Raw genomic sequence first — 25642 nt, forward strand, 5'->3', positions numbered from 1 at the left:
CCTGAGCTGGGCACTCCCCTGGGGTGATGCTGGCCGGCTGGTCACTGTCCTGGACTGTGGCCATTCCCACTCCTGCCCCTGCTGACCCTGAGGCCACCCTCGCGGGTTAGTCCAGCAGACGCTCTGTGGATGCTCAGCGATCCTCAGCAAAGGGCTGGAGCTGCCTCACCAAGGAGGGTGGCCCCAGGGCCCAGCTCCCTCCACCCCTGACCCTGACAGGCTCCTCCCTCTTCCATTTTCAAATAGATTTTAGTGACATGGAAAATTGAGGCCAGGCACAATGGCTCACGCCTGTAATCCTAGCACTTTGGGAGGTTGAGCCAGGTGGATGGCTTGAGCTCAGGAGTTTGAGACCAGCCTGGGCAACATGGCGAAATTCTGTCTCTACAAAAAGTATAAAAAATTAGCCGGGCGTGGTGGTGCGCGCCTGTAGTCCCAGCTACTTGGGGACTCAGGTGGGAGGACTGCTTGGACCCAGGGGCTTGAGGCTGCAGTGAGCCGAGATCACACCACTGCACTCCAGCCTGGGTGACAAAGTAAGACCCTGTCTCAAAAAAAAAAAAAGAAAAGAAAATTGCTCAGGATGTCACGCTCAATTGTACAAATAGTATAATTAAGAATTTTGCAAAAACAAATAGTTATGCACCACGTAATGACAGAGGTATGTTCTGAGACACGCATGGTGAGGAGACCTTGTCATCTTGCCAACATCGCAGCACGCAAGCCTGGATGGTGCCACCCGCCGCGCACCCAGGCTGCAGCCCTCACTCTGCTTTACTGCACTTTGCTGATCTTTTGTTTTTTACAGTGAAGGCTTTTAGCAACCCTGCATCAAGCAAGTCTATCAGTGCCACTTTTCCAACAGCACGTGTTCACTTGGTGTCTCTGTGTCACATTTTGGTAATTCTCCCAATATTTCAAACTTCTTCACTATTATTACATCTGTATGGTGATCCGTGATCAGTGAGCTACGGTGTGACTACTGCAATTGCTTTGGGGCACCATGAACATGACCCACGTAAGATGGTGAACTTCATCAGTAGACGTGTGCGTTCTCACTGCTCAGCCCACCGGCCATTCCCGTGTCTCTGTCTCTCCTCTGGCCGCTCTCTTCCGAGACACAACAATATGGAAATTAGGCCAATTACTAACTCTACGGGCCCCTAAGTGTTCAAGTGAAAGGAGGGGTTGCACGTCTCTTTCAATGAGAACCTAGAAATGACTGAGCTTAGTGATGAAGGCACGTCAGAGCCGAGACAGGGTGAAGGCGAGGCCTCTTACACTAAATCACCAAGCAGTGAATGCAAAGAGAAAGCTCCTGAGGGAAAGAAAAAGTGCTGCTCCAGCGAACACAGGAACGAGAATCAGCAAAGCAGCCTCAGTGACGCTGTGGAGACAGTGAGTGGCCGGGATGGAAGATCGAACCAGACAACGCTCCTTTAAGCCAAACCCTCACCCGGAGCAAGGCCCTGACTCCCTTCACCTCTATGAAGGCTGGGAGGGGCGAGGAGGCTGCGGAAGAAGTTTGGAGCTGGCAGAAGTCGGTTCATGAGGTTTTAGTAAAGCAGCCGTCTCCATAACATGGAAATGCACGGTGAAGTGGCAAGTGCTGACGGAGAAGCTGCAGCGAGCTCTCCAGAAGATCCAGCTCAGATCATCGATGAAGGTGGCTACACTAAACAACAGATTTTCAACGTAGAAGACACAGCCTTCCATTGGAAGAAGATGCCATCTAGGACTTTCATAGCTAGTGAGGAGAAGTCGATGCCCGGCCTCAAAGCTTCAAAGGACAGGCTGCCTCTCTTGTTAGGAGTGAAGGCAGCTGGTGACTTTAAGTTGAAGCCAATGCTCATTTACCATTCCTGAAATCCTGGGGCCCTTAAGAATTATGCAAAATCGGCTGTCTGTGTTCTGAAAATGGAACAACAAAGTCTGGACAACAGCACATCTGTTTACAGCACGATTGGCTGAATATTTTAAGCTCATTGTGGATACCTACCGTTCAGAAAAAAAAAGATTCCTTTCAAAATATGACTGCTCATTGACATGAGCTGGTCACCCAAGAGCTCTGCTGGAGACTCGCAGGAGATGAATGTTTTCATGGCTGCTCACATAACATCCATTAGGCAGCCCATGCATCAAGGAGTCATTTCAACTTTCGAGTCTTATTATTATTATTATTATTATTATTATTATTAGAGTTGGAGTTTCGCTGTGTCGCCCAGGCTGGAGTGCAATGGCGCGATCTTGGCTCACTACAACCTCTGCCTCCCAGGTTCAAGCAATTCTCCTGCCTCAGCCTCCTGAGTAGCTGGGATTACAGGGGCCGACACCACGCCGGGCTAATTTTGTATTTTTAGTAGAAACGGGGTTTCACCATGTTGGTCAGGCTGGTCTTCACCTCCTGACCTCAGATGATCCACCTGCCTTGGCCTCCCAAAGTGCTGGGATTACAGGCGTGAGCCACTGCGCCCGGCCTCAAGTCTTATTATTTAAAAATATATATTTCATCCATAAGGCTATAGCTGCCATAGACAGTGATTCCTCTGATGGATCTGGGCAAGGTAAATTGGAAACCCCCTAGAAATGACTCACCATTCTTTCTTTTTTTTTTTTTTTTTTTTTTTTTGAGACGGAGTCTCGCTCTGTTGCCCAGGCTGGAGTGCAGTGGGGCGATCTCGGCTCACTGCAAGCTCCACCTCCAGATTCACACCATTCTCCTGCCTCAGCCTCCCGAGTAGCTAGGACTACAGGGGCCTGCCACCACGCCCGGCTAATTTTTTATGTTTTTAGTAGAGACGGGGTTTCACTGTGTTAGCCAGGATGGTCTTGATCGCCTGACCTTGTGATTTGCCCGCCTTAGCCTCCCAAAGTGCTGGGATTACAGGCGTGAGCCACCACGCCTGGTCCATTCTTTTTTTTTGAGACAGATTCTCACTCTTGTTGCCCAAGCTAGAGTGCAATGGTGCGATCTCGGCTCACTACAACCTCCACTTCCCAGGTTCAAGCAATTCTCCTGCCTCAGCCTCCTGAGTAGCTGAGACTTGATAGGTGCCTGCCACCACGCTCCACTAATTCGTTTTGTTTGTTTGTTTGAGACGAAGTCTCACTCTTGGCGCCCAGGCTGGAGTGCAATGTCGTGATCTCGGCTCACTGCAACTTCCACCTCCTGGGTTCAAGCGATTCTCCTGCCTCAGCCTCCTGAGTAGCTGGAATTACAGGCATGTGCCACCATGCCCAGCTAATTTTGTATTTTTAGTAGAGACGGGGTTTCTCCATGTTGGTCAGGCTGGTCTCAAACTCCCGACCTCAGGTGACCTGCCCACCTTGGCCTCCCAAAGTGCTGGGATTACCGGCGTGGGCCATTGCACCGGGCCCACTAATTTGTTTGTTTGTTTGTCTGTTTGGAGACGGAGTCTCACTCTTGTCACCCCGGCTGGAATGCATTGGTGCAATCTCAGCTCACTGCAACCTCCGCCTCCTGGGTTCAACCGATTCTTCTGCCTCAGCCTACTAAGTAGCTGGGATTACAGGCGCCCTCCATCACACCTGGCTAATTTTTGTACTTTTAGTACAGACAAGGTTTCACCATGTTGGCCAGGCTGGTCTCGAACTCCTGACCTCAGGTAATCCACCCGCCTCGGCCTCCCAAAGTCCTGGGATTACAGGCGTGAGTCACCGTGCCCAGCCTTTTTTTTTTTTTTTTTTTTTTTTGTATTTTTAGCAGAGATAGCGTTTCACCATATTGGCCAGGCTGGTTTAGAACTCCTGACGTCTCTCCTTAAGCTGATTACCAACTTCAGCAAAGTCTCAGGATACAAAATCAATGTACAAAAATTACAAGCATTCTTGTACACCAATCACAGACAAACAGAGAGCCAAATCATGAGTGAACTCCCATTCACAATTGCTTCAAAGAGAATAAAATACCTAGGAATCCAACCTACAAGGGATGTGAAGGACCTCTTCAAGGAGAACTACAAACCACTGCTCAATGAAATAAAAGAGGATACAAACAAATGGAAGAACATTCCATGCTCATGGGTTGGAAGAATCAATATCGTGAAAATGGCCATACTGCCCAAGGTAATTTATAGATTCAATGCCATCCCCATCAAGCTACCAATGACTTTCTTCACAGAATTGGAAAAAACTACTTTAAAGTTCATATGGAACCAAAAAAGAGCCCGCATGGCCAAGTCAATTCTAAGCCAAAAGAACAAAGCTGGAGGCATCACGCTACCTGACTTCAAACTATACTACATGGCTACGGTAACCAAAACAGCATGGTTCTGGTACCACAACAGAGACATAGATCAATGGAACAGAACAGAGCCCTCAGAAATAATGCCGCATATCTACAACTATCTGATCTTTGACAAACCTGACAAAAACAAGCAATGGGGAAAGGATTCCCTATTTAATAAATGGTGCTGGGAAAACTGGCTAGCCATATGGAGAAAGCTGAAACTGGATCCCTTCCTTACACCTTATACAAAAATTAATTCAAGATGGATTAAAGACTTACATGTTAGACCTAAAACCATTAAAAACCCTACAAGAAAACCTAGGCAATACCATTCAGGACACAGGCGTGGGCAAGGACTTTATGTCTAAAATACCAAAAGCAATGGCAACAAAAGCCAAAATTGACAAATGGGATCTAATTAAACTAAAGAGCTTCTGCACAGCAAAAGAAACTACCATCAGAGTGAACAGGCAACCTACAGAATGGGAGAAAATTTCTGCAACCTACTCATCTGACAAAGGGCTAATATCCAGAATCTACAATGAACTCAAACAAATTTACAAGAAAAAAAACAAACAACCCCATCAAAAAGTGGGCGAAGGACATGAACAGACACTTCTCAAAAGAAGACATTTATGCAGCCAAAAAACACATGAAAAAATGCTCATCATTACTGGCCATCAGAGAAATGCAAATCAAAACCACAATGAGATACCATCTCACACCAGTTAGAATGGCCATCATTAAAAAGTCAGGAAACAACAGGTGCTGGAGAGGATGTGGAGAAATAAGAACACTTTTACGCTGTTGGTGGGACTGTAAACTAGTTCAACCATTGTGGAAGTCAGTGTGGCGATTCCTCAGGGATCTAGAACTAGAAATACCATTTGACCCAGCCATCCCATTACTGGGTATATACCCAAAGGACTATAAATCATGCTGCTATAAAGACACATGCACACGTATGTTTATTGTGGCACTATTCACAATAGCAAAAAGTTGGAACCAACCCAAACATCCAACAACGACAGACTGGATTAAGAAAATGTGGCACATATACACCATGGAATACTATGCAGCCATAAAAAATGATGAGTTCATGTCCTTTGTAGGGACATGGATGAAACTGGAAACCATCATTCTCAGTAAACTATCGCAAGGACAAAAAACCAAACACCGCATGTTCTCACTCATAGGTGGGAATTGGACAGTGAGAACACATGGACACAGGAAGGGGAACATCACACTCTGGGGATTGTTGTGGGGTGGGGGGAGGAGGGAGGGACAGCATTAGGAGATACACCTAATGCTAAATGACGAGTTAATGGGTGCAGCAAAACAACATGGCACATGGATTCATATGTAACAAACCTGCACATTGTGCACATGTACCCTAAAACCTAAAGTATAATAATAATAAAAAAAAGAACTCCTGACCTCAAATGATCTGCCCACCTTGGCCTCCCAAAGTGCTGGGATTATGGGTGTGAGCCACTGCACGTGGCCTGGATTCACCATTCTTGATGCCATGAAGAACATCTGTGATTCATGGGAAAAGGTTGAGATATCAACATTGACGGGAATTTGGGAGAAGTGGATTCCAACTCTCTCATGGATGGCTTTGAGGGGTTCAAGGCTTCAGTGTAGGAAGGAGCTGTACATGTGGTGGAAATAGCAAGAGAACTGGAACTAGAAGCAGAGTCTGAGGATGTGACTGAATTGCTACAGTCTCATGAAGAAACTTCAGCTGATAAGAAGTGGCTTCTTATGGATGAGCAACCAAAGTGGTTTCTTAAGATGGAATCTGCTCCTGGTGAGGACGCTGTGAACACTGTGGAATGACAACACAGGACTTAGGAGAGTCCATCAACTGGGTTAGTAAAGCAGCAACAGGGTTTGAGAGGACTGACTCTAATTCTGAAGTAAAGATGGGTAAAATGGTACCAAACAGCACCGCATGCTACAGGGAACTGTTTTGTGAAAAGAAGAGTCAAGTATGCAGGAAACTTTTTGTCTTATTTAAGAAACTGCCATAGGCACCCCAGCCTTCAGCAACCAACACTCTGATCGGTCAGCAGCCGTCCACGCTGAGGAAGACCCCCACCAGCCAAAGGGTTACGACGCCCTGAAGACTCAGATGATGGTTAGCTTTTCTTTTTCTTTCTTTTTTTTTTTTTTTTGAGATGAAGTCTTACTCTGTTGCCCAGGCTGCAGTGCAGTGGCGTGATCTCGGCTCACTGCAACCTCTGCCTCCTGGGTTAAAGTGATTCTCCTGCCTCAGCCTCCCTAGTAGCTGGGATTACAGGTGTGAGCCACGACGCCCGGCTAATTTTTTTTTGTATTTTTAGTAGAGACGACGTTTCACCATATTGGCCAGACTGGTTTCAAACTCCTGACCTCAGGTGATCCACCTGCCTTGGCCTCCCAAAGTGCTGGGATTATAGGCATGAGCCACCGCACCCGGCTTTAGCAATATTTTAAAATTAATGTACGTATATATTTTTTGACATAATGCTACTGCACACTTAACAGACTACAGTACAGTGTAAACATAACTTTTATATGCACTGAAAAACCACGAAATTTGTGTGACTCACTTTATTTCAATACCCGTTTTTATTGGGGTGGCCTAGAACTGAACACACAGTATCTTCAAGGTCGGCCTGTACGAGGGACAGCCTCCTGCTCCTAGGCCACAGACCTGTAAAGCATGTTACTGTACTGAATACTGTAGGCAATTGTTACACATGGTAAGTATTTACGTCCCAGCACTTCAGGAGGCCGAGGCGGGTGGATCACGAGGTCAGGAGATCAAGACCATCCTGGCTAACACGGTGAAACCCCGTCTCCATTAAAAATACAAAAAATTAGCCGGGTGTGGTGGCGGGCACCTGTAGTCCCAGCTACTCGGGAGGCTGAGGCAGGAGAATGGCGTGAACCCGGGAGGCGGAGCTTGCATGAGCTGAGATAGCGCCACTGCACTCCAGCCTGGGCGACAGAGCGAGACTCCGTCTCAAAAAAAAAAAAAAAAAAAATAGAAAAAAAAAAAAGAAATACCTATACTTTGGGAGGCCCAGATGGACAGATCACTTGAGGTCAAGAGTTCAAGAGCAGCCTGGACAACAGGGTAAAACCCTGTCTCTACTAAAAATACAAAAATTAGTTGGGCGTGGTGACGAGCACCTGTAATCCCAACCACTCAGGAGGCGGAGGCAGGAGAATCACTTGAACCCGGGAGTTGGAGGTTGCAGTGAGCCAAGATTGCACCACTGCCGTATAGCCTGGCGACGAAGTGAGACTATGTCATGAAAAAAATTAAAAAATAAAAAACAAACCAAAAAAGCACAGTAAAAATAAAGTATAAGAGACAAAGTGGTGCCTGTGAATAGGGCACTGATGACGGCAGAGCCTGTGGGGCTGGAAGTGGCCCTGGACAAGCTGGTGGGTGAGTGGGGAATGCGAAGGCCTGGGAGGTCGCCATGCACCGCCGTGTAGGGGTGGACGTGTGTGTGGCCAGGCCCTGGACACTTGGGTCACAGTGAGTTCATACAGGAATAAAGTAACTGTGATGGTGTTACGATGGCTACCATGTCATCAGGAGATAGGAAGTGTCCAGTGCCATCATATTCTCACAGGGCCACCCACGGATATGCAGCCCCCACCTGACTGGGCTGTCATCAGCAGCCTGTGGCCATGCAGACACTCAGAGAAACTAAAGGGAATCCAGCAATGCAAACGGTCAGGGTGACGCTCCCGCGCTGTCCTTACGCTGAGGTCTTCCTGTGTCCCACCATGAGCCGCCTGCCCCTCACAGGTCCCCTTGGGCTGGACCTGGCCCAGTGGCATGTGCAGCTTGTGGCAAGGCCACAAGAGGGAGTCGGCTGCGCAAAGAAGCATGGCCGCTCCCTCAGCCACCACCGCACTCCCAGGTCTCCCCTTCACCTGGTCATGGGTCTGTCAACCTTCCTGTCTTGTCAAGGAGCCCACAGGCCCCAGCCTCAGACAATGGCCACCAGCTGGCATGCCTGCGTCCCCCAGGCGGGGGCCACAGCGTGGTCTGGCCACACGCACGCCCACCCCTACACACTTCCTCTATGGTGCCGAGAGCCACACCACAGGAGAAGGCCCTATGTCTGCCCCCACCGCACACCTGCCTCTGCAGAGCTGCCTCTGAGAGGGACCGCCTGCAGTCAGCTCAACCTTCCTGAGAGGTGGCAGGCAGAGGCGGGTGCCAAGCAGGCCCTGGGGCTGCGGTCACTCCTGATGGTCTCAGCCAGAACTGCTGGTCAGCCTGTAGACCTAAGCCGCCCCACGCTGGCGTCCAGCTCCTGGCACCCGTGAGGCCTGGCCCCTACCCTGGGCCACCTTGGACTCCACTTCCTCAGCCTCAGAGTGAGGCCTGGACAGGCCAGGACTCTGGGCCTCAGCTCACGTAGAATGAGTGGCTGGTGAGGGCAGGGCTATGGTGTGGCAGGGGCCCAGGCTGCTCTCAGCCCCTCCTGCCCCCTGCGTGTGCACCCACTTGAAGGGAGGTGACACCTGTGTCCCCACAGCCATCGTCTCCTGCTCTCCCCACAGTCCGGAGGTCCTGGGCAGGTGCCCCCTTCATCCTCTCACCACACACTCAGCCCTGGCCTCGAGTCCGCCCAATGGCCCGCCTCACCCCACACTGTGCCCTCAAGGACCCTTCCCCCCAGCTGAGCACTACTCTCAAATGCATGGCACCAGCCTCACCAACACTCCACTCTCACGACGGTCCCTATGGCAGCACCCATGCCCTCACCCCATCTCAGGCGTGCAGTCTCAGAGCCAGCAAGCCCCCACGGCACAGCTGTCTGAGCCCACCTGGTGAGAGCCCTCCACCTCTGCCACCTGCGTCCATCTGTGCCCGAGGGGCTGTCCCACCTCCGTAATCTCCCGTGCTCACACTCTCAACAAGCCAGCAACGCTCACAGGTGGGAACCAGCCCCAAAAGGTGGCAGGACACAGTGAGCCCATGAACCGCCCTGGTGCTCGGGGACACATGGGAGGACCCAAGTAGGTTCTGGGACCAGGCTGCCAGTGGAAGGTGGAAGGACGCCCTGAGGGCCTGGAGGAGACGGTGGAGGGGACAGCGAGGAGCAGTCAGATGACCTTGGCTTTGGAAGCCACAGGTGCAGGGCGAGGGGGCCTTGGGGTGGGGGCCACAGGCTCAGAGCAGGGCACTGGAGCTACATCCAGGGGTGGGGCTTTTCTTCCAAGAGCGAAGAACAGATGATGGGATTTCAAGCAGCAGGTGATGTGGCTGGTGTGACCTGGGGTGGGGGAAGGTTGTTCCAGCCTCTCCCCAGGGATCAGGAGGGGACAGCCCAAGGCTGGGAGGACAGGCAAGGGAGGGGCCTGGGAGCAGAGGCCAGCATTTAGGGCAAGGACGCCAAACACAGAAGCACCAGTGCTGAGAGGGGCAGGGAGCACTGCGGTGCAGACTGAGAGCTGTGGGCGGAGCGGCCCGGGGCAGGAGCTCACAGGCACTGGCAGGGATCAGCAGGACATCACCTGCATGGCTAATGGGAAACAGAGCCTGCACGACCTCCCCATAGTGCCTGGACCCTCCTGCTCCACGGGAAGCATGCGGCAGCTCCCAGGCGTCTCTCACAGCCCAGAGAGCATCCCTGCACCACCTGTTCACCCATCGCTCAGCCTGCAGGAGGGAGGCTGGGATGACAGGCAGCTCCAGGCCACCAGAGGGGTCCCAGGGCCCTGGGAAGTGCAGCCTGGAGGCCCGGTCCACCCGTGCTGTCCGTGGTTTGCCGAAGGAACCGGGAAGACTGCAAGGCTTGTCTGAGGCCCTGTGGCGGCACGGAGAAGCGAGGCCTCGGGACGCCACTGCTGCTTCCTGTACCCTCCACACTCCCGTCTCCCAGTGCAGCAGGGAGGGCTGAGTCCAGAGCAGTGCTTGGCACTTGTCCTGGATGTGTAAGTGGGGGTGTGTGAGGATCTGGGGGACCCAGCGCTTGACCTGGGAGACAGGAGGCCTACAGGCTGGGCCTGGGGGGTGTGGGGGAACCAGCTACAAGTGGGCACCCCCACTGTCCTAGCCCCAAGCCCCAGGAGCAGGGGGACAAAGTGGGATGAAGAGGGGCTGGGGGGCTCTGGCGGCTCCGGCTCCCAGTGAGGGGCTGCACTGGCTGACCTTCCCAGGCCCCAGGCAGGCAGCGACACAGCTTCACATGCCCCAAGCACCACTCACGCCCGCAGCCCCTGGACCCTGAACACAACCCCATGATGGGGAAAGTTCTGAAGCAAAAGAGACGAACGGGTCTGGGGCCCTGGGCTGCCCCTTCTCCCAGAGCCAATCTTGCAGCCCCGAAAGGGTCCATGAGGACGTCCAAGGCCTCAGCCTGGGGTGTCTTCTCCCGAGCCCCCACGCCCTACCGCGGCCTCCTCGGAACACTGGGGCCTCTGGAACAAGGTGGGCTGCCGCTTGGCTGTTTCTTTTCCTTTTGAGGTACTTCCCCTTCTTTCCCCTCCAGGGAACTCCAGCCACCCCCTCTGACCTCTGGGTGCCGCCCCCGCCCTGCTCGGGTATCGTCGCTAGCCCCTGCACGGAACTGACGCCTGTCCTGCTCCTGCTCAGCCGATCCTGGGCCAGAGCACGTGCTGAGCAGGACACGGACACGAACCCATCACAGGACACACCCGTGGTGTGGGGACAGCAGCGATTCCTCCATGGGAAAGACTCCAGAGCAGCCCGACCCAAAACCCAGCTCCACTGAAGGGCAGGACAGGCTCCTCAGACGGGAGTGCACGCAGCTGCAGACACGTGGGGAGCCACGCTGGGCGGCAAGGGAAGGTCAGAGAGGAAGCACCACCTGGGGCCGCACCCGGCCCTTACGGCGGAGCCCAGCCGCCAGGCTCCTCTCATCATTTTCGTCTGATCCCTGGACATCTGGACCCGGGAGAGACATCTCCATCTCCCACGGGCGAATGCTCTGGCGCCCAGGTGGCCAGCCCGACGCAGGCCACACCAGTCGGAGCACTCACCTCGGCCATGCTGACGGAGCCCGCGGCCAGCGTCTTGTAGCCCAGGATGGTTCTATTCTTGTAGCGCTTTCTGCGCTGCAGCATGATCTGAAGCTTGTTGCCTTCCCTCTTCAAGAAGTGAGGATACTGTGGGCACAAGTGCGAGTGGCAGCTGAGGGTGCACCAGGGCCCCAGGCAGCAACACGGCCTCTGACGAGCCAGCCACCCTGCAGCCTGTGGCCAGGCCAACCTGCTGCCCATATGGTCGGAAGGGCACCCACAGATGGGCCCCTGAGTTCATTCCAGTGGCAAGCAGGTCCCCAGGGCCCTTCCTTTACCCAACACAACCAAGAGTGAGCCAGTCGCTAGGGCTCAGGCCCCGAGGGCTCCACTCCACACTAACAGCCTTGGCAGGCGGACGAGGACCATGTGCTGCAGTGCCCGGATGGCTAAGCGCGCCTGTAGACACTTGGAAACAGCGCGGCGGCTCATGTGCCTGAGGCAATCAGCAAGGTGTGACCCAGGACGCTTTTCCGCGAGGGGCACACAGGGCAGGCAGGGCTCTCCCTCCGAGGCCCCCTGTGCACCCAACTCACCTGCATGTCTCACCACAGGCTCCCTGTCCAGCAGGGCTCCAGCAAGCTGATGTTCACAAGTATCTCTTAGACACTCAGAGTTCACAAATAAAAATCAGTTTAAATACTTAGGGGAAGATGGGGCTGTTCACCACCCTAACTGCGGTGGCGCTGACATGCCTGTGCATGCCTGTCAAAACCCACTGAACCATGGAGCACTGGGCCAGGCGCGGTGGCTCACACCTGTCATCCCAGCACTTCGGGAGGCCAAGCCGGGCGGATCACCTGAGGTAGGGAGTTCGAGATCACCCTGGCCAACAAGGCAAAACCCCATCTCTACAAAAATACAAAAATTAGCCGGGCTCACTGTCACCTCCACCTCCCGGGTTCAAGCGATCCTCCTGCCTCAGCCTCCCAAACAGCTGGGATTGTTTGTGAACTCTGAGTTTCCCCTAACTTTTTAAATAGAAGAGCAAAATAGCCTTGACTCAGTAAGTGTTTTTTTTTGCCCTCATTATTACATTCTCTCTTTTTTTTTTTGAGATGGAGCCTCACTCTGTCCCCCAGGCTGGAGTGCTACGGCATGATCTCAGCTCACTGCAACCAACCTCCACCTCCCGGGTTCAAGTGATTCTCCTGCCACCTGCCTCGGCCTCCCAAAGTGCTGGGATTACAGGCATGAGCCACCGCACCCGGCCTTACATTCTCTTTATCATAGATAAGGAATGAAAAACTAGGCCGGGCGTGGTGTCTCACGCCCGTAATCCCAGCACTTTGGGAGGCCGAGGCAGGCAGATCATGCAGTCAGGAGTTCGAGACCAGCCTGGCAGACATGATGAAACTCCGTCTCAACTAAAGATACAAAAATTAGCCTGGCCTGGTGGTGTGTGCCTGTAATCCCAGCTGCTCGGAAGGCTGAAGCAAGAGAATCGCTTGAACCCGGGAGGTGGAGGTTGCAGTGAGCCAAGACTGCACTAGCCTGGGTGACAAGGAGAGACTCCATCTCAAAAACAAACAAACAAACAAACAAAAAAACAAAGAAAAACTCAATCTAATAAACCAAAACAAATTTCTAATCATTTAAGAATAAACCATAATCAACAGAAGATCTGCAGTAACACAGGACACTGGTGGCGATGATGAGACAAATGCTGTCACCCCAGGGGACAGTGATGGGGTGCCTGTCACCCCAGGGGACAGTGATGAGGAGGGCCCGTCACCACAGGAGACAGTGATGAGGGGGGCCCGTCACCCCAGGGGACAGTGATGGGGGTGCCCGTCACCCCAGGGGACAGTGATGAGGAGGGCCCGTCACCACAGGAGACAGTGATAAGGGGGGCCCATCACCCCAGGGGACAGTGATGAGGGAACATGTCACCCCAGGGACAGTGATGAGGGGACATGTCACCCCAGGGGACAGTGATGAGGGGGGCCCGTCACCCCAGGGGACAGTGATGAGGGGGGCCCGTCACCCCAGGGGACAGTGATGAGGGGACATGTCACCCCAGGGGACAGTGATGAGGGGGGCATCACCCCAGGGGACAGTTATGGGGGGCCCGTCACCCCAGGGGACAGTGATGAGGGGGCCCGTCACCCCAGGGGACAGTGATGGGGGGGCCCGTCACCCCAGGGGACAGTGATGGGGGGGCCCGTCACCCCAGGGGACAGTGATGAGGACACGTCACCCCGGGGGACAGTGATGAGGGGGACACGTCACCCCAGGGGACAGTGATGAGGGGGACCCGTCACCCTGGGGGACAGTGATGAGGGTGCCCCTCTCCTTGGGGGACAGTGATGGGGGGGACACGTCACCCCAGAGGACAGTGATGAGGGCGCCCGTCACCCCAGCAGACAGTGATGAGGGAGGGGGTCATCTCCACTGGTGACTCACCTGCAAGGAGAAGGTCAGAGCCAGGTCTGTCTCCACTTGTCCACTGGGGGGCAGCACAATCTCATGGGACCGCAGGATTCGTTTGGAGCCCTGTGATGAAGCAGGAAACCAGGCAAAGACCCCGTGACTCCTGCACTGTAAAACTGGCAGGATTGCAGCCCTGCAGTCTGGGGGTGGTAGGCACAGGCTGGGATAATTCTCAGAGGTGTCCTGGCATCTTTCCCAAGAACCTTAAAAACATCGAGACCCTTCGGCTCACAGGTTCCACCTCCAGGAACCTGCCCTAAGACATGAGAGAGAAACCAGGGGCGGTTCCTTATACATGATCACAAAACAGATTCCACGATCAGGTGCAGCAGCACCTGACTGCGCTGCCCAAGTCCGTCTGGCAGAACAAATCTGGAGGCAACAAGCCCCTTCTGGTTTTGAGGGACGGGTCTCGCTGTGTGGCTCAGGCTGGACTTGAGCTCCCGGGCTCAAGCAATCCTCCTGCTGCAGCCTCCTGAGCAGCTCAGCCTACAGGCATGTGCCTCCATGCTTGGCTTAAAGCATTTTTTTATTTTTTATTTTTTATTTTTTGAGACAGGGTCTCACTCTATCACCCAGGCTACAGTGCAGTGGCTCGATCTCAACTCACTACAGCCTTGACCTCCTAGGCTCAGGCAATCCTCCAGCCTCAGCCTCCCTAGTACCTGGAACTACAGGCATGTGCCACCACAAAAAAATAGACAATAATTTTTGTATTTTGTTAAGAGACAAGGATTAGTCATGTTGCCCAGACTGGTCTCCAACTCCTGAGTTCAAGCAATCCACCCTCCTCGGCCTCCCAAAGTGCTGCGATTACAGGCATGAGCCACTGCACCCGGCCTAAGGCATTTTCTAAAAAGAAGAATGATCAGGGCTGACAGGCCCTCTCAGAAAATAAAACATACAAAGATACGATACTTAAAATATGGAGATGCTGTCACAAAAATGAGGGTAGCAGAAGCCTCGACGTGGGTGCAGGAAAATGCATGACCACCTGAAAACAGTTTATACCCAGTGAGCTTCAGGCCAGAGGAGATATCGTACGCACCTGCGCCAAACAGGTAACGAGTCATTTGCATGAAAGACAGCAGGACCCCAACCGCAAACTTTATATCGAAATAGATTCCTAATGGATTGAACGTGCTTATTGCAGTGTTGTTTCAAATGGGACCATCCCAACAAGGATGAGCTCGGGGACCTCGTGCTCCGAGAAACAAGCAGCCACTGTGGGGTTCCAGGCGCGGGACACAGTGGATGAGAGGTTCCCGGAGGCCGGCGCGCGGGACACAGTGGATGAGAGGTGCCAGGTGGCTGGAGGGCGGGCAGGGGTCCAAGACAGACAACGGGAGCCCGGGGCCAGCCCAGGTTCGGGTGGGAGCAGCGGGGCCTCAGGACCGGTGCAGGTGGCCCGCATGGCCATACTCGGGCTCCATGAGACATCCGTGGGAGGCTCTGGTCCTGCCCTTGCGCTGGGGCCTCGCGTGCAGTGCGGCAAGGGGCAGCATGGCTCTCCTCGGCCAGCCCTCCTGTCCCCTCTCCTCTCCCCAGCTGCCCCTGCGTTGTGGTCCGGGCTCTCCCTGATCCTCCCCTTGACCCTTCAGAGATGTTTCCCCGCAAATGTGCTCTGGGTCGGGTCCCTCTTAGCATTCCCCCCTCAGAGGACCTGCAGGGACCCAGCTGTGTCAGGAAAAGGACAGTGTGTGCCTCCAGCCAGTGAGGCGAAGGTGCACGCCAGAGAAGGCTGAGGGGCAGGTGGGGCTGCAGGGACAGGCTGGCTGCTTCCCCCACAGGGGGCCTGGGTGGAGAGGACACCCCAAGAGAAGCAGGTGAGGAGCTGGGGGTGATCAAGGGAGGCCAAGGGCCATGTGGCTGCTGAGCTGGGGTGGGCAGGGAGGGCATGGGCAGCCAGTCCAGGGGGTACACAGAGGGGCTGGAGAGGTGGGGCTTTGAGGGGCCGTGGGGCCAAGCTCTCGGTCAGGACACAGGCTGGGGCAGGACCAGAGACAGGCAGAGGGAGGAATGGGGCCAAGGAACAGGGTCAGTGTGGGGTGGGGCCCCATGCCAGAGGTTAGAGGTCAACAGCACCAGACTCAGAAGCCAGCGAGGGGTCAACTCTTGCCTTCATGCCTTTCTGCATTGCTCTGAAGACCCAATGAGACCCTGACCCCTGCCCCCCCGCAAGCCAAGAGGTCCAGACACAGCCTCATGGCCTGGTGGCAACGGCCCACAGAGAGCTCCCTGTTCCCCAGGGATGACCCGCGGCCAGACTGCAGCAGGTCCTGGGCACCCTGGGCATGGCCACAGCCATGGGCAGGGTGGGCGGAGAGACGCTTCCATCCCGCTATTAGCCACACGCTCCTGTAAGTTCTCGGGGTCCCACTATTAGCCACGCGCTCCTGGAAGTTCTCGGGGTCCCGCTGTTAGCCACGCGCTCCTGGAGGTTCTCGGGGTCCCGCTGTTAGCCACGCGCTCCTGGAAGTTCTCAGGGTCCCGCTGTTAGCCACGCGCTCCTGGAAGTTCTCGGGGTCCCACTGTTAGCCAAGCGCTCCTGGAAGTTCTCGGGGTCCCACTATTCACCACGCACTCCTGGAAGTTCTCGGGGTCCCACTATTAGCCACGTGCCCCTGGAAGTTCTTGGGGCAAGGCCCCGCCACCCGGGGAACCCGGCCACCAGCCCGAGCCGCACACGTAGGCTGCTGATAACCCACGAGCATGTTCAGCGAGGAAAAGGGGTTCTCCAGACGTTTATTTAAGATGCAATAGGTTTCATACAGTGGCAACTGACTGGGACAGACAAGAAGCCTCAGGCCTCCGTGCACTCAAGACCCAGTGCTTGGCTGGTGACCTCAGCCACACTGGCCGAGGCTCAGGTGCTACTCTGCAGGTCCAGGAGGCCCGGAGACCCCGTGTCAGAGCCACAGCAGGTGTCAGGAATCCGGCTAGCTACAGGGACCTGTGTGCGGCCTTGGACATGGGCTCCATGAGCAGGGCCCCATCCTCGAGGAGCTGATGGGCGGGGTCAGGAGCACAACAGCCACTGAGACCCCACCCTGTCACGCTGGACAGCCACACAGAAGGACACTCCTGTATGCTGAGGACATGGGTGAGACTTGCCCATGAGTGGTGCCGACCAGGGAGAGCCCGCTAGAGGTGGCCCTATACAGGCCACACACCTGGAACCCTGTGGCCCTGACAGTTGGCGGGGACACCTCCCTGTCTGGGCCACTGGGCAAAGGCCGTGCCGCAAGGGTCATGGCAGCTCTACCCCAAGGAGGGGGCGGGGCCTGGGCCAGGCATGGGTAAGACACCAGCACGACCCCTCTGGAACAGCTACTTGTTCAAAGCCTTCGAGAGGTCACAGGACCCACTAGGGTCAGGAGAGAGGCCCTGGCGCCAGGGGCTGGGAGTTCTGGCTGGCCCTCACCTCCCAGAGTGCCCTGCTCCCCTCTCCCACCAACGCCCTCCACCCCACAGAAAGTTGGCAGGAAGTGGGTGCTGAGTGCAGCAGGGAAGCCCTGGCTCCAGGTGCCTGGGGCCCATCCATCACTGTGAGGTGACCTGAGGGCAGCTCTGCCCTGGGAAGGCCCCATGCATGTGGCCTCCACGTCCCAGAAGGCCGGCCTGCCTCCCTTGTGTGGGGCAGGACCGGACCCAGGGGCATCCCGTCATTCCCAGCCCCCCGGCTCCTGGAGATGACATGGGCTGCCCGCTGTTGTGGCACAAGGCCCCACGCTGGCGCACCGCCTGACTCGTCTCCCAGGCACATGGAAAGCCTACCCAGCACCCAGCCACGGCCGGGGGTGCAACGGGCCTCACCTGCATCTTGACGGCGATCACCACGGAGATCAGCTCCTTCTCCAGCTCCTTGAAGACCACCAGCTTCTTCAGAGTCAGGCTGCACAACCTGTGAGGCAAGGCACGGCTCAGCCTTGGGGCTCCGCCCTCCCTCAGAACGCAGCCCTGTGCCGTCCCAGCACTGCGTCACCCTGGGAGCCTGCACCCTGGGATGCAGGGTGGGGTGTGACTGCCTGGGTGGCCCCAGGATGTCACAGGGCTTCCTATGACTGCCTGGGCGGCCCCAGGACGTCACAGGGCTCCAAGACGTCACCCCAGCTGTCCCTGCACATGGCGGGTGCCCCTCAGCATCCATTGGCTGCCGGGCCAGAGGTCCCATCTCCTGAAGGCCCCTGAGGGTGAGCCTCCCTCCCACAGAGCTCACTCAGTGTGGGCCTGTGGACAGGCAGGTAGGAGGGATGACGGGCCACAAAGAGAAGATCTGAGAGTCCTAAGCCAGCTCCCAGCTGTGAGAGCACAGGCCTCCCCTCTCCTACGGCCCTGTCCAGCCCCAGGCCCAGCCTCCCCAAATCCTGCCCACCCCAGGACCCCCTGCCCATGGCTGGGATACACTTTCCCCCAACCTTCCTTCTGTTCACTTCCCCTCCGCCATTCTGTCCTGAGGCCACAGGAGTCCTGGAGACGCCAGGGACAGTCTGAAGGACACACCCAGTGTCCAGGGCTGTCCCTGAGGAGTGGAGGGGTGTAGACCCTACCCTCCACTGCCCAGTGCTGCCCCGTGTGAACATGCATCTCCCCGAGGCATCTGCCGTACACACGCCAGGGCCCCAAATCCACGCAGTGAAGATCCACACCACCCACCCATGCCTGAAGGTGTGTAGGGTGCAACGCCCACACTGGTGAGCCTTCCAGAAACTTTGGCACAGCTCTCTTTGAAGCTTGGCTCATTTTTCTTCTTGCTCAGGACAGCAGAAGGGTGAAGGCACCACTGTCCAGATAGGGATGGCACTGCCTGACCCCCCCGGCTTCAGGCTCCAAGACCAACAAGTTCTGAGTGGCTGTGTCTGTGCTGGGGACACTTTCCCTTGTGGAAGTCTGGACTTGTGGTACCCACCTCCTGGGCTGGTGCTTGGCCCTCAAAGTATGAATGTGAAACACCAGAACAGGCGCCAGACACAGCCAGGCCATGGAACGCAGCCACCCACCAGTGCCACAGTGGCCGCCGCGTGCTTCCGTCTCCACCCCTGGGCACCGGGTGTGGACGTGGCGGTGGGAAGGCAGGCCCAGGCCCTTCCAGCACACATCCCTGCCCCCAGGCAGCGGGAGCACTAGATGGATACAGCCTGTGTATGACTGCCTGGGTGGCCCCAGGACATTACAGGGCTTCCTGGGCACCTGTCAACCCATTTGTAAAATGGAGACCACGGAGACCCCACTCCCACCCTAGCTGCTCAGGTGATGATGGCGACACTGTCTACACTCCACTGAGCTGCTGAGAGAAGCCAAGGGGCAGATACCAGAGCTCCCGGGGTGGGACGCGCCTGATTCGACAGCAGGGCAGCAGGTAGGAGGTGCAACAGGGACAGCGGACGGAGGGCAGTGGGGGAGCCATGCAGGCGGGGGTAGGGAAGCTATGCGGGCGGGGGTGGGGGAGCCGTGCAGATGGTGGGGGGGAAGTCGTGCGGGCGGGGTGGGGGAGCCGTGCAGATGGTGGGGGGATTTCGTGCGGCGGGGGTGGGGGAGCCGTGCAGATGGTGGGGGGATGTCATGCGGCGGGGGTGGGGGAGCCGTGCAGACTGTGGGGGGATGTTGTGCGGCGGGGTGGGGGAGCCGTGCATGCAGGGCCAGGGGGTGCTCTCTGCAGACAGGGCTGCAGACGCGAGCAGTGCCTGACAGCCACCAAAGTCACCAACTGGGCTGTGTGATTCTGCATGGGACCAAGTCATGCACAGCGCGGCCTGTTCCAAACAAGATCGGGTCAGTGTAGCTCATAAAAGCAGCACAGGACTAACCCGGAAATGCGTCTGCTTTCCAACACTGGAAGACAGACCTACCCAGGTCAGAAGATGTTTTATTTTTCTGAGTTCCAAATTCGATGTTTTTAAGTCCAGCTTTTTAGGTAAACAGGCATGGAGCTTAAACAAGCCTGTCTACTACAGACATCTCTGTCAGAGTCCTTCAATTCATTCCCCGAGCTGCAGTCAGACCATCCACTGTCGCCCGTCAGTGTTTGTGTGCACAAGGTGCACTCCGAGGCCACCTGTGAGCTTTAAAGTCATTCTCATACTCAGTATGTCGCAAAATAAGTTAGGCATTAAGTCAGAGTCTCCTAGGACTTGGCAGAAGCGCTGAAGGGCCTGGCCTGACGGGGGGCTCCTCCAGCGGGGACCCTCGCCCTGGCTCCACCCCACTCCACTGGGGCTGCCCGGATTCCCACAGACTCTGTCTTACTCAACAAAATGCAAGAGGAAAAAAGACAGAGGAGAGAGACTAAGAGAGAGGTGATATGAACCAAGATAGACCATATGCTGGGTCACACCACAAATCCTTCACAAATACAAAAGAGCTGATATCACAAAGAATACGTTCTCTGACCAAAATGGCGTTACACTAGCAATCTATCACAGAAAGATGGCGAGGAATCCTCTTGGGATGCTTGGGAAACTAAAAAACAATAACCTATGGCTCAAAGGAAGTCTGAAAGGAAATCAGAGAACACTCTGAATGGAGTGGAAATGAAAACGTAGCACGTTAATCTGCCGGGTGCAGCTAAAGCAGTTCTGACATGAGAATTTATAGCATTAAGTGCTTATGTCAGAAAAGAAAAAAGATTCAAATACACAATCTAAAGATTCCATTTTTTTTTTCTCGAGATGGAATCTCACTCTGTTGCCCAGGCTGGAGCGCAGTGGCGTGATCTCAGCTCACTGCAAGCTCCGCCTCCCGGGTTCACACTATTGTCCTGCCTCGGCCTCCCGAGTAGCTGGGACCACAGGTGCCTGACATCATGCCCGGCTGATTCTCTGTATTTTTGGTAGAGACGGGGTTTCACCATGTTAGGCAGGATGGTCTCGATATCCCGACCTTGTGATCCACCCGCCTCAGCTTCCCAAAGTGCTGGGATTACAGGCGTTGAGCCACCGCGCCCAGCTAGATTCCATCTTTTTTTGAGATGGAATATCGCTGTGTTGCCCAGGCTGGAGTGCAGTGGTGTGATCTCAGCTCACTGCAACCTCCACCTCCTGGGTTCAAGCAATTCTCATGCCTCAGCCTCCCAAGCAGCTGGGATTACAGGTGTGCACTACCACGCCCAGCTAATTTTTTATATTTTTGGTGGAGACAGGATTTTACCATGTTGGCCAGGCTGGTTTCGAACTCCTGACCTCAGGTGGTCCACCCATCTCGGCCTCCCAAAGTGCTGGGATTACTGGGCCACCACGCCCAGCCCTAAGTTTCCATCTTAAGAAACTAGAAGAACATATTAAACCCCAAGGAAGCAAAAGGAAGGAAATTATAATGATAAAGAGGAACAACTAAACTGAAAATAGATAAACAAAATAAAACCAAATGCTAGTTCTTGGGAAAATTAATAAAATTCATAAAACCTCTACCCAAACAAAGAAGAAAGTAGACAAAAGTTGCCATTATCAGAAGTAAGGAAAGAACTACAGACCTTACAGACTACTGGGAAATACTGCAAACAACTTCATGCACAAAAATTTGACTACTTTGATAAAATGTACCCATTTTCATTTCCCTAGAAAGCCACAAACTACTAAAACTCAGCACGATGAAACAGATAGCTGGTATAGTCCTACACCTATTAAATAAATTGAATTAATAGTTTAAAATTTTCTGGGCTGGGCACAGGAGAATCACGTGAACTGGGGAGGCAGAGGTTGTAGTGAGCTGAGATCGTATCACTGCATGCCAGCCTGGGGGACAGAGTAAGACTCTGTCTCAAAAATAAATACATTAATTAATTAATTAAATCTTCCAAAAAAAAAAAAAACCTCCAGGCAAATTCAACCATATATTAAAAGTTGAGGCAGGGCAGGGTGGCTCACACCTGTAATCCCAACACTTTGGGAAGCTGAGGTGGGTGGATCACTTGAGCCCAGGAGTTTGAGACCAGCCTGGGTACACAGGGAGACTCTGTCTCTACAAAAAATATAAAAATTAGCCAAGTATGGCAGCACACATCTGTAGTCCCAGCTACATGTTGGCCAGGCCTGGTCTTGAACTCCTGGCCTCGAGTGATCTGCCCACCTCGGCCTCCCAAAGTGCCGGGATTATAGGCGTGAGCCACCACGCCCGGCCGCAGATCACATATTTGACAAAAATTTTATCCAGAATATGTAAATATATGAATTCTCAGAACTCAACAATATGAAAACAAACAAGCTAATAAAAAGTGAGAAGAGCCTGTAGTCCCAGCTACTCGGAAGGCTGAGGCAGGGGAATTGCTTGAACCAGGGAGGTCAAGGTTGCAGTGAGCTGAGTTCGCGCCACTGCACTCTAGCCTAGGTGACAGAGCAAGACTCCATCTCAAAAAAAACAAAAAAAGTGAGCAAAATATTTGAACAGACGTTTCACCAGAAAAGATACATTGGTAGCAAATAAGCACATGAAAAGATGCTCAAAATTATTAGTTATTAGGGAAATGCAAATTAAAACCAAACGAGATCCCAACTACACCTATTAGAATGGCTTAAAAAACACGAAAAATAAAAAAGCTAATACCAAATGCTGGTGAGGAGGCAAAACCACTGGGACTTCCCTACACCCTGAACGCGCGGAACGCCACATGGCAGAGTCACTGAAAAGCAGTCTGGCGGTTTCTTACGAAGTTAAACATACAGGACCCAGCAATCCTACCCCTTGGAATTGGTCCAAGGGAAGTAAAAGCATGTGTCCCTACACAGATCTGTAATGCACATTCACAGCAGCTCTATTCCTAACTGCCACCCACTGGAAACCCAGACGTCCTTCACACAAAGACAAGGACATTTTGGTACAGCGTGCAACGGAATACTACTCGGCAACAGCTAGGAACGGATCATTGATACACGATAGGATGGATCTCAAAGGCATCGTGCTGAGTGAGAGACACCTGTGTCAAGAGGGCACACACCATTTTTGTCCATCTCTATGGCACTCTGGAAAAGGCAGAGCTGGAGGGACAAGGCCAGGTCAGCAGGGCAGGCGGCTGCTGGGGACTGTTTTGGGTGGACTGCCCAGTGTTCTGTGCCTGGTTGTGTGGTGGATGTTAAGCTCAGAGCTGCATACGAAAAAAGGCGTGAGGGGTGTGAACCTTCACCATTACCAATACTGTCTTTTTTTTTTTTAAGACAGAGTCTTGCTCTGTCACCCAGGCTGGAGTGCAGTGGTGCGATCTTGGCTCACTGCAACCTCCGCCTCCCGGGTTCAAGCAATTCACCTGCCTCAGCCTCCTGAGTAGCTGGGACTACAGGCGTGCACCACCACGCCCAGCTAATTTTTTGTATTTTTACTAGAGACGGGGTTTCACCATATCAGCCAGGCTGGTTTTGAACTCCTGACCTCAGGTGATCCGCCCGCCTCGGCCTCCTGAAGTGATAGGATTACAGGCGTGAGCCACTGCGCCTGGCCTACCAGATGATACCTGCAATGTTTTTGTTTTATTAAAGACAGCCACAAGACACATATCAACCAACTGCAAACAAGAAGCTCTACTATGGCTGGGCACAATCACACCTGTAATCCCAGCACTGTGGGAGGCCGAGGCGGGTGAATCACTTAAGCCAGGAGTTCGAAACCAGCCTGGCCAACATGGTGAAACCCTGCCTCTACAAAAAAATACAAAAATTAGCTGGGCGTGGTGGGGTGCACCTGCAGTCCCAGTTACTTGGGAGGCTGAGGTGGGAGGATCACCTGAGCCTGGAGTTGGAGGCTGCAGTGAGCTGTGACTGCACCACTGTACTCCAGCCTGGATGACAGAGGACTCTGTCACACACACACACACACACACACACACACCACACACAGAGGCAGCAGCTTGGATCCTGCTGTGGATGAACTAATTGTAAACAAGAAAACCTACGAGAGGCATTTGGGGAGTGGGCAGGTACTGCAAGATTTCCCTTCCTCACCACTCAGGCTTCCAGGCTCGTTTCCAGAAGCTCACATTCCTTACATTCGTTTGACTTGGGGCTGGGGGTGAGTCCAGTGCTCACCATCTATGCAGCACAGCCCAGTGACCCCTCCCCCAAGATGCTCATCACAAAAACAGCAGGCTAGGCCTCCCCGTCCCTAGGGAGGGGCTCCTCTCTGCACACTTGGAAGGAAAAAGTCGCAGCTTGCGGTCCCGTAGTAGACAGATCCTGCCCAGGGGGGACGTGGCTGCCCCTCTCAGGCCTGTCTCTGCTGTCACTACACACAGCTACAGCCACCGTGCAAACACTGGAAGAATAAGAAGCTCTAGCCTGGGCACACGGGAAGACTCTGTCTCTACAACATAAATGAATAAAATAAGGAATAAAAAGAATCATTTGCATTCAGAAACTGCGCAGATAAACAAAACATGTTATTTGCTTATTATCCACAGTTGGTTCTGAGGGCGAGGCCTAAAGGTTTGCCTAGGCCAGGCACACCACACTTGGCCCTGAGAGAATCATAACAAAGACACCAGAAAACCTACAGAAGACGATTCATCACCAGCCTGCCACTGTGTTCAGGACACCTTGCAGCTGTAATAGATTCAACAGCAACGAAAGTGAAGCAAAGCTTATTTTAAAAACAACTCAATATAAAATAAAATCACAGTGACAGGTGGAAACTCAACGTTCACATCCAAGACGACCTACTGAATGCCCACAGTGCTATCTCTTTCCTCTTCTATTGTGTCTGCTCGAAATAGGTGAATAAAAGAGCCAACTTGAATCCGAATCCCACAGAATAGAGGCTTCTGTTTTGTTTTCTGACAGAGAGAAGTGAGAGGCGTACAGGAAAAGTTCAGAGTGATACACAGAAACCCACAGGCCTGCCAACAAGAGTGAGCAAACGTTCTCCACACTTGGGATCTGTTTAAAGAAATAAACGGGCCTGACCACAGAAACACACGGTGTGCTCTCCACACCAGCCCCATTTCTTCCCCTCTGCAGGCACTGCAGGCCTCAGCAGCGGGTGTCTCTATGCGTGGCTGAGACTGCCAGCTGTCTCCAAGCTCCGTTCTCCAGCCCCCCATCCCTTGGTAGCAAGCCTCCCCATGCTAGCTGGGTGACGGTGACGGCTGCCCGGCCAGAGATGGGGCAAGGGTGCTGAGCAAGCAGCCCCGCCAGGGGCCCTGAGCAGAGGCAGCAGGCTCACCCCAGGCAGCAGGCCCTGCCCGCTCCTTTCACCCTGGCTGCAAGGGCAGGTCCGAGGCAGCCACCACGGACCCAGAGGTAGAAGCCAAGCCAAGGACAGGAGATGCCCTGGCCAGCCCTGGACCACGGACACCTGCACCACTACACAGGTGGCAGGAAGCACCAGCTCAGCCAGCCCTTCATTACTGGCTCTGGTACAGAAAAGTCACCTGTGCTCTAGACCAGAGGTCCCCAACCCCCAGGACGGGTTCCTGGCCTGTTAGGAACTGGCCACACAGCAGGAGATGGGCACTGGGGAGCGAGCATTCTCACCTAAGCTCCACCTCCCATCAGGTCAGCGGGGCATTCAAGTCTCACAGAAGAATCCTATTGTAACTGTGCAGCATTCGAGGGATCTAGGCTGCACACTGCCTATGAGAACCTGACGGCTGATGACCGGAGGTGGGACAGTTTCATTGGAAACCATTCCTGTCACCCTCTGTGGAAAAACTGTCTTCCACAAAACCGGTCTCTGGCAGCAAAAAGGTTGGGGACCACTGCTTTAATCCATCCCACTCCCCCATTTGTTCCTTCCTCTTTTTCACAATGAGATTATTATCCATTTGGAGTTGTGTGTGTGTTGTGAGTGATTGCATTTTATTTCCTACGTGAATGTTCAATTATCAACAAACCATTTACCTAAAAGTATATCCTTTCCTCACGGATGAATGAGGCCATTTCTTTTTTTTTTTTTTGAGACAGAATCTCAGTCTGTCCC

At 54.0% G+C, this 25642-nt stretch overlaps 1 protein-coding gene across 7 annotated transcripts in view; it reads right to left on the bottom strand.

The window, feature by feature from the left end:
- Positions 1-25642, bottom strand: part of PACS2 (phosphofurin acidic cluster sorting protein 2) — an 85613-nt gene that overhangs the window by 32382 nt on the left and 27589 nt on the right. For all 7 annotated transcript variants that reach the window (XR_004028036.1, XM_030804116.1, XM_030804117.1 and 4 more), the window contains exons 2-4: positions 17561-17648; positions 13718-13807; positions 11273-11398 (exon numbers count right to left, since the gene is read on the bottom strand). Coding sequence is in view for 6 of the 7 variants with exons in the window: in XM_030804116.1 (XP_030659976.1) it covers positions 11273-11398; positions 13718-13807; positions 17561-17648 (304 nt within the window). In the remaining variant the exon portion in view is untranslated. The remainder of the gene's footprint in view (positions 1-11272; positions 11399-13717; positions 13808-17560; positions 17649-25642) is intronic.

The sequence above is a fragment of the Nomascus leucogenys genome, chromosome 22a (assembly GCF_006542625.1).
Source record: "Nomascus leucogenys isolate Asia chromosome 22a, Asia_NLE_v1, whole genome shotgun sequence".
Classification (NCBI taxonomy): Eukaryota; Metazoa; Chordata; class Mammalia; order Primates; family Hylobatidae; genus Nomascus; species Nomascus leucogenys.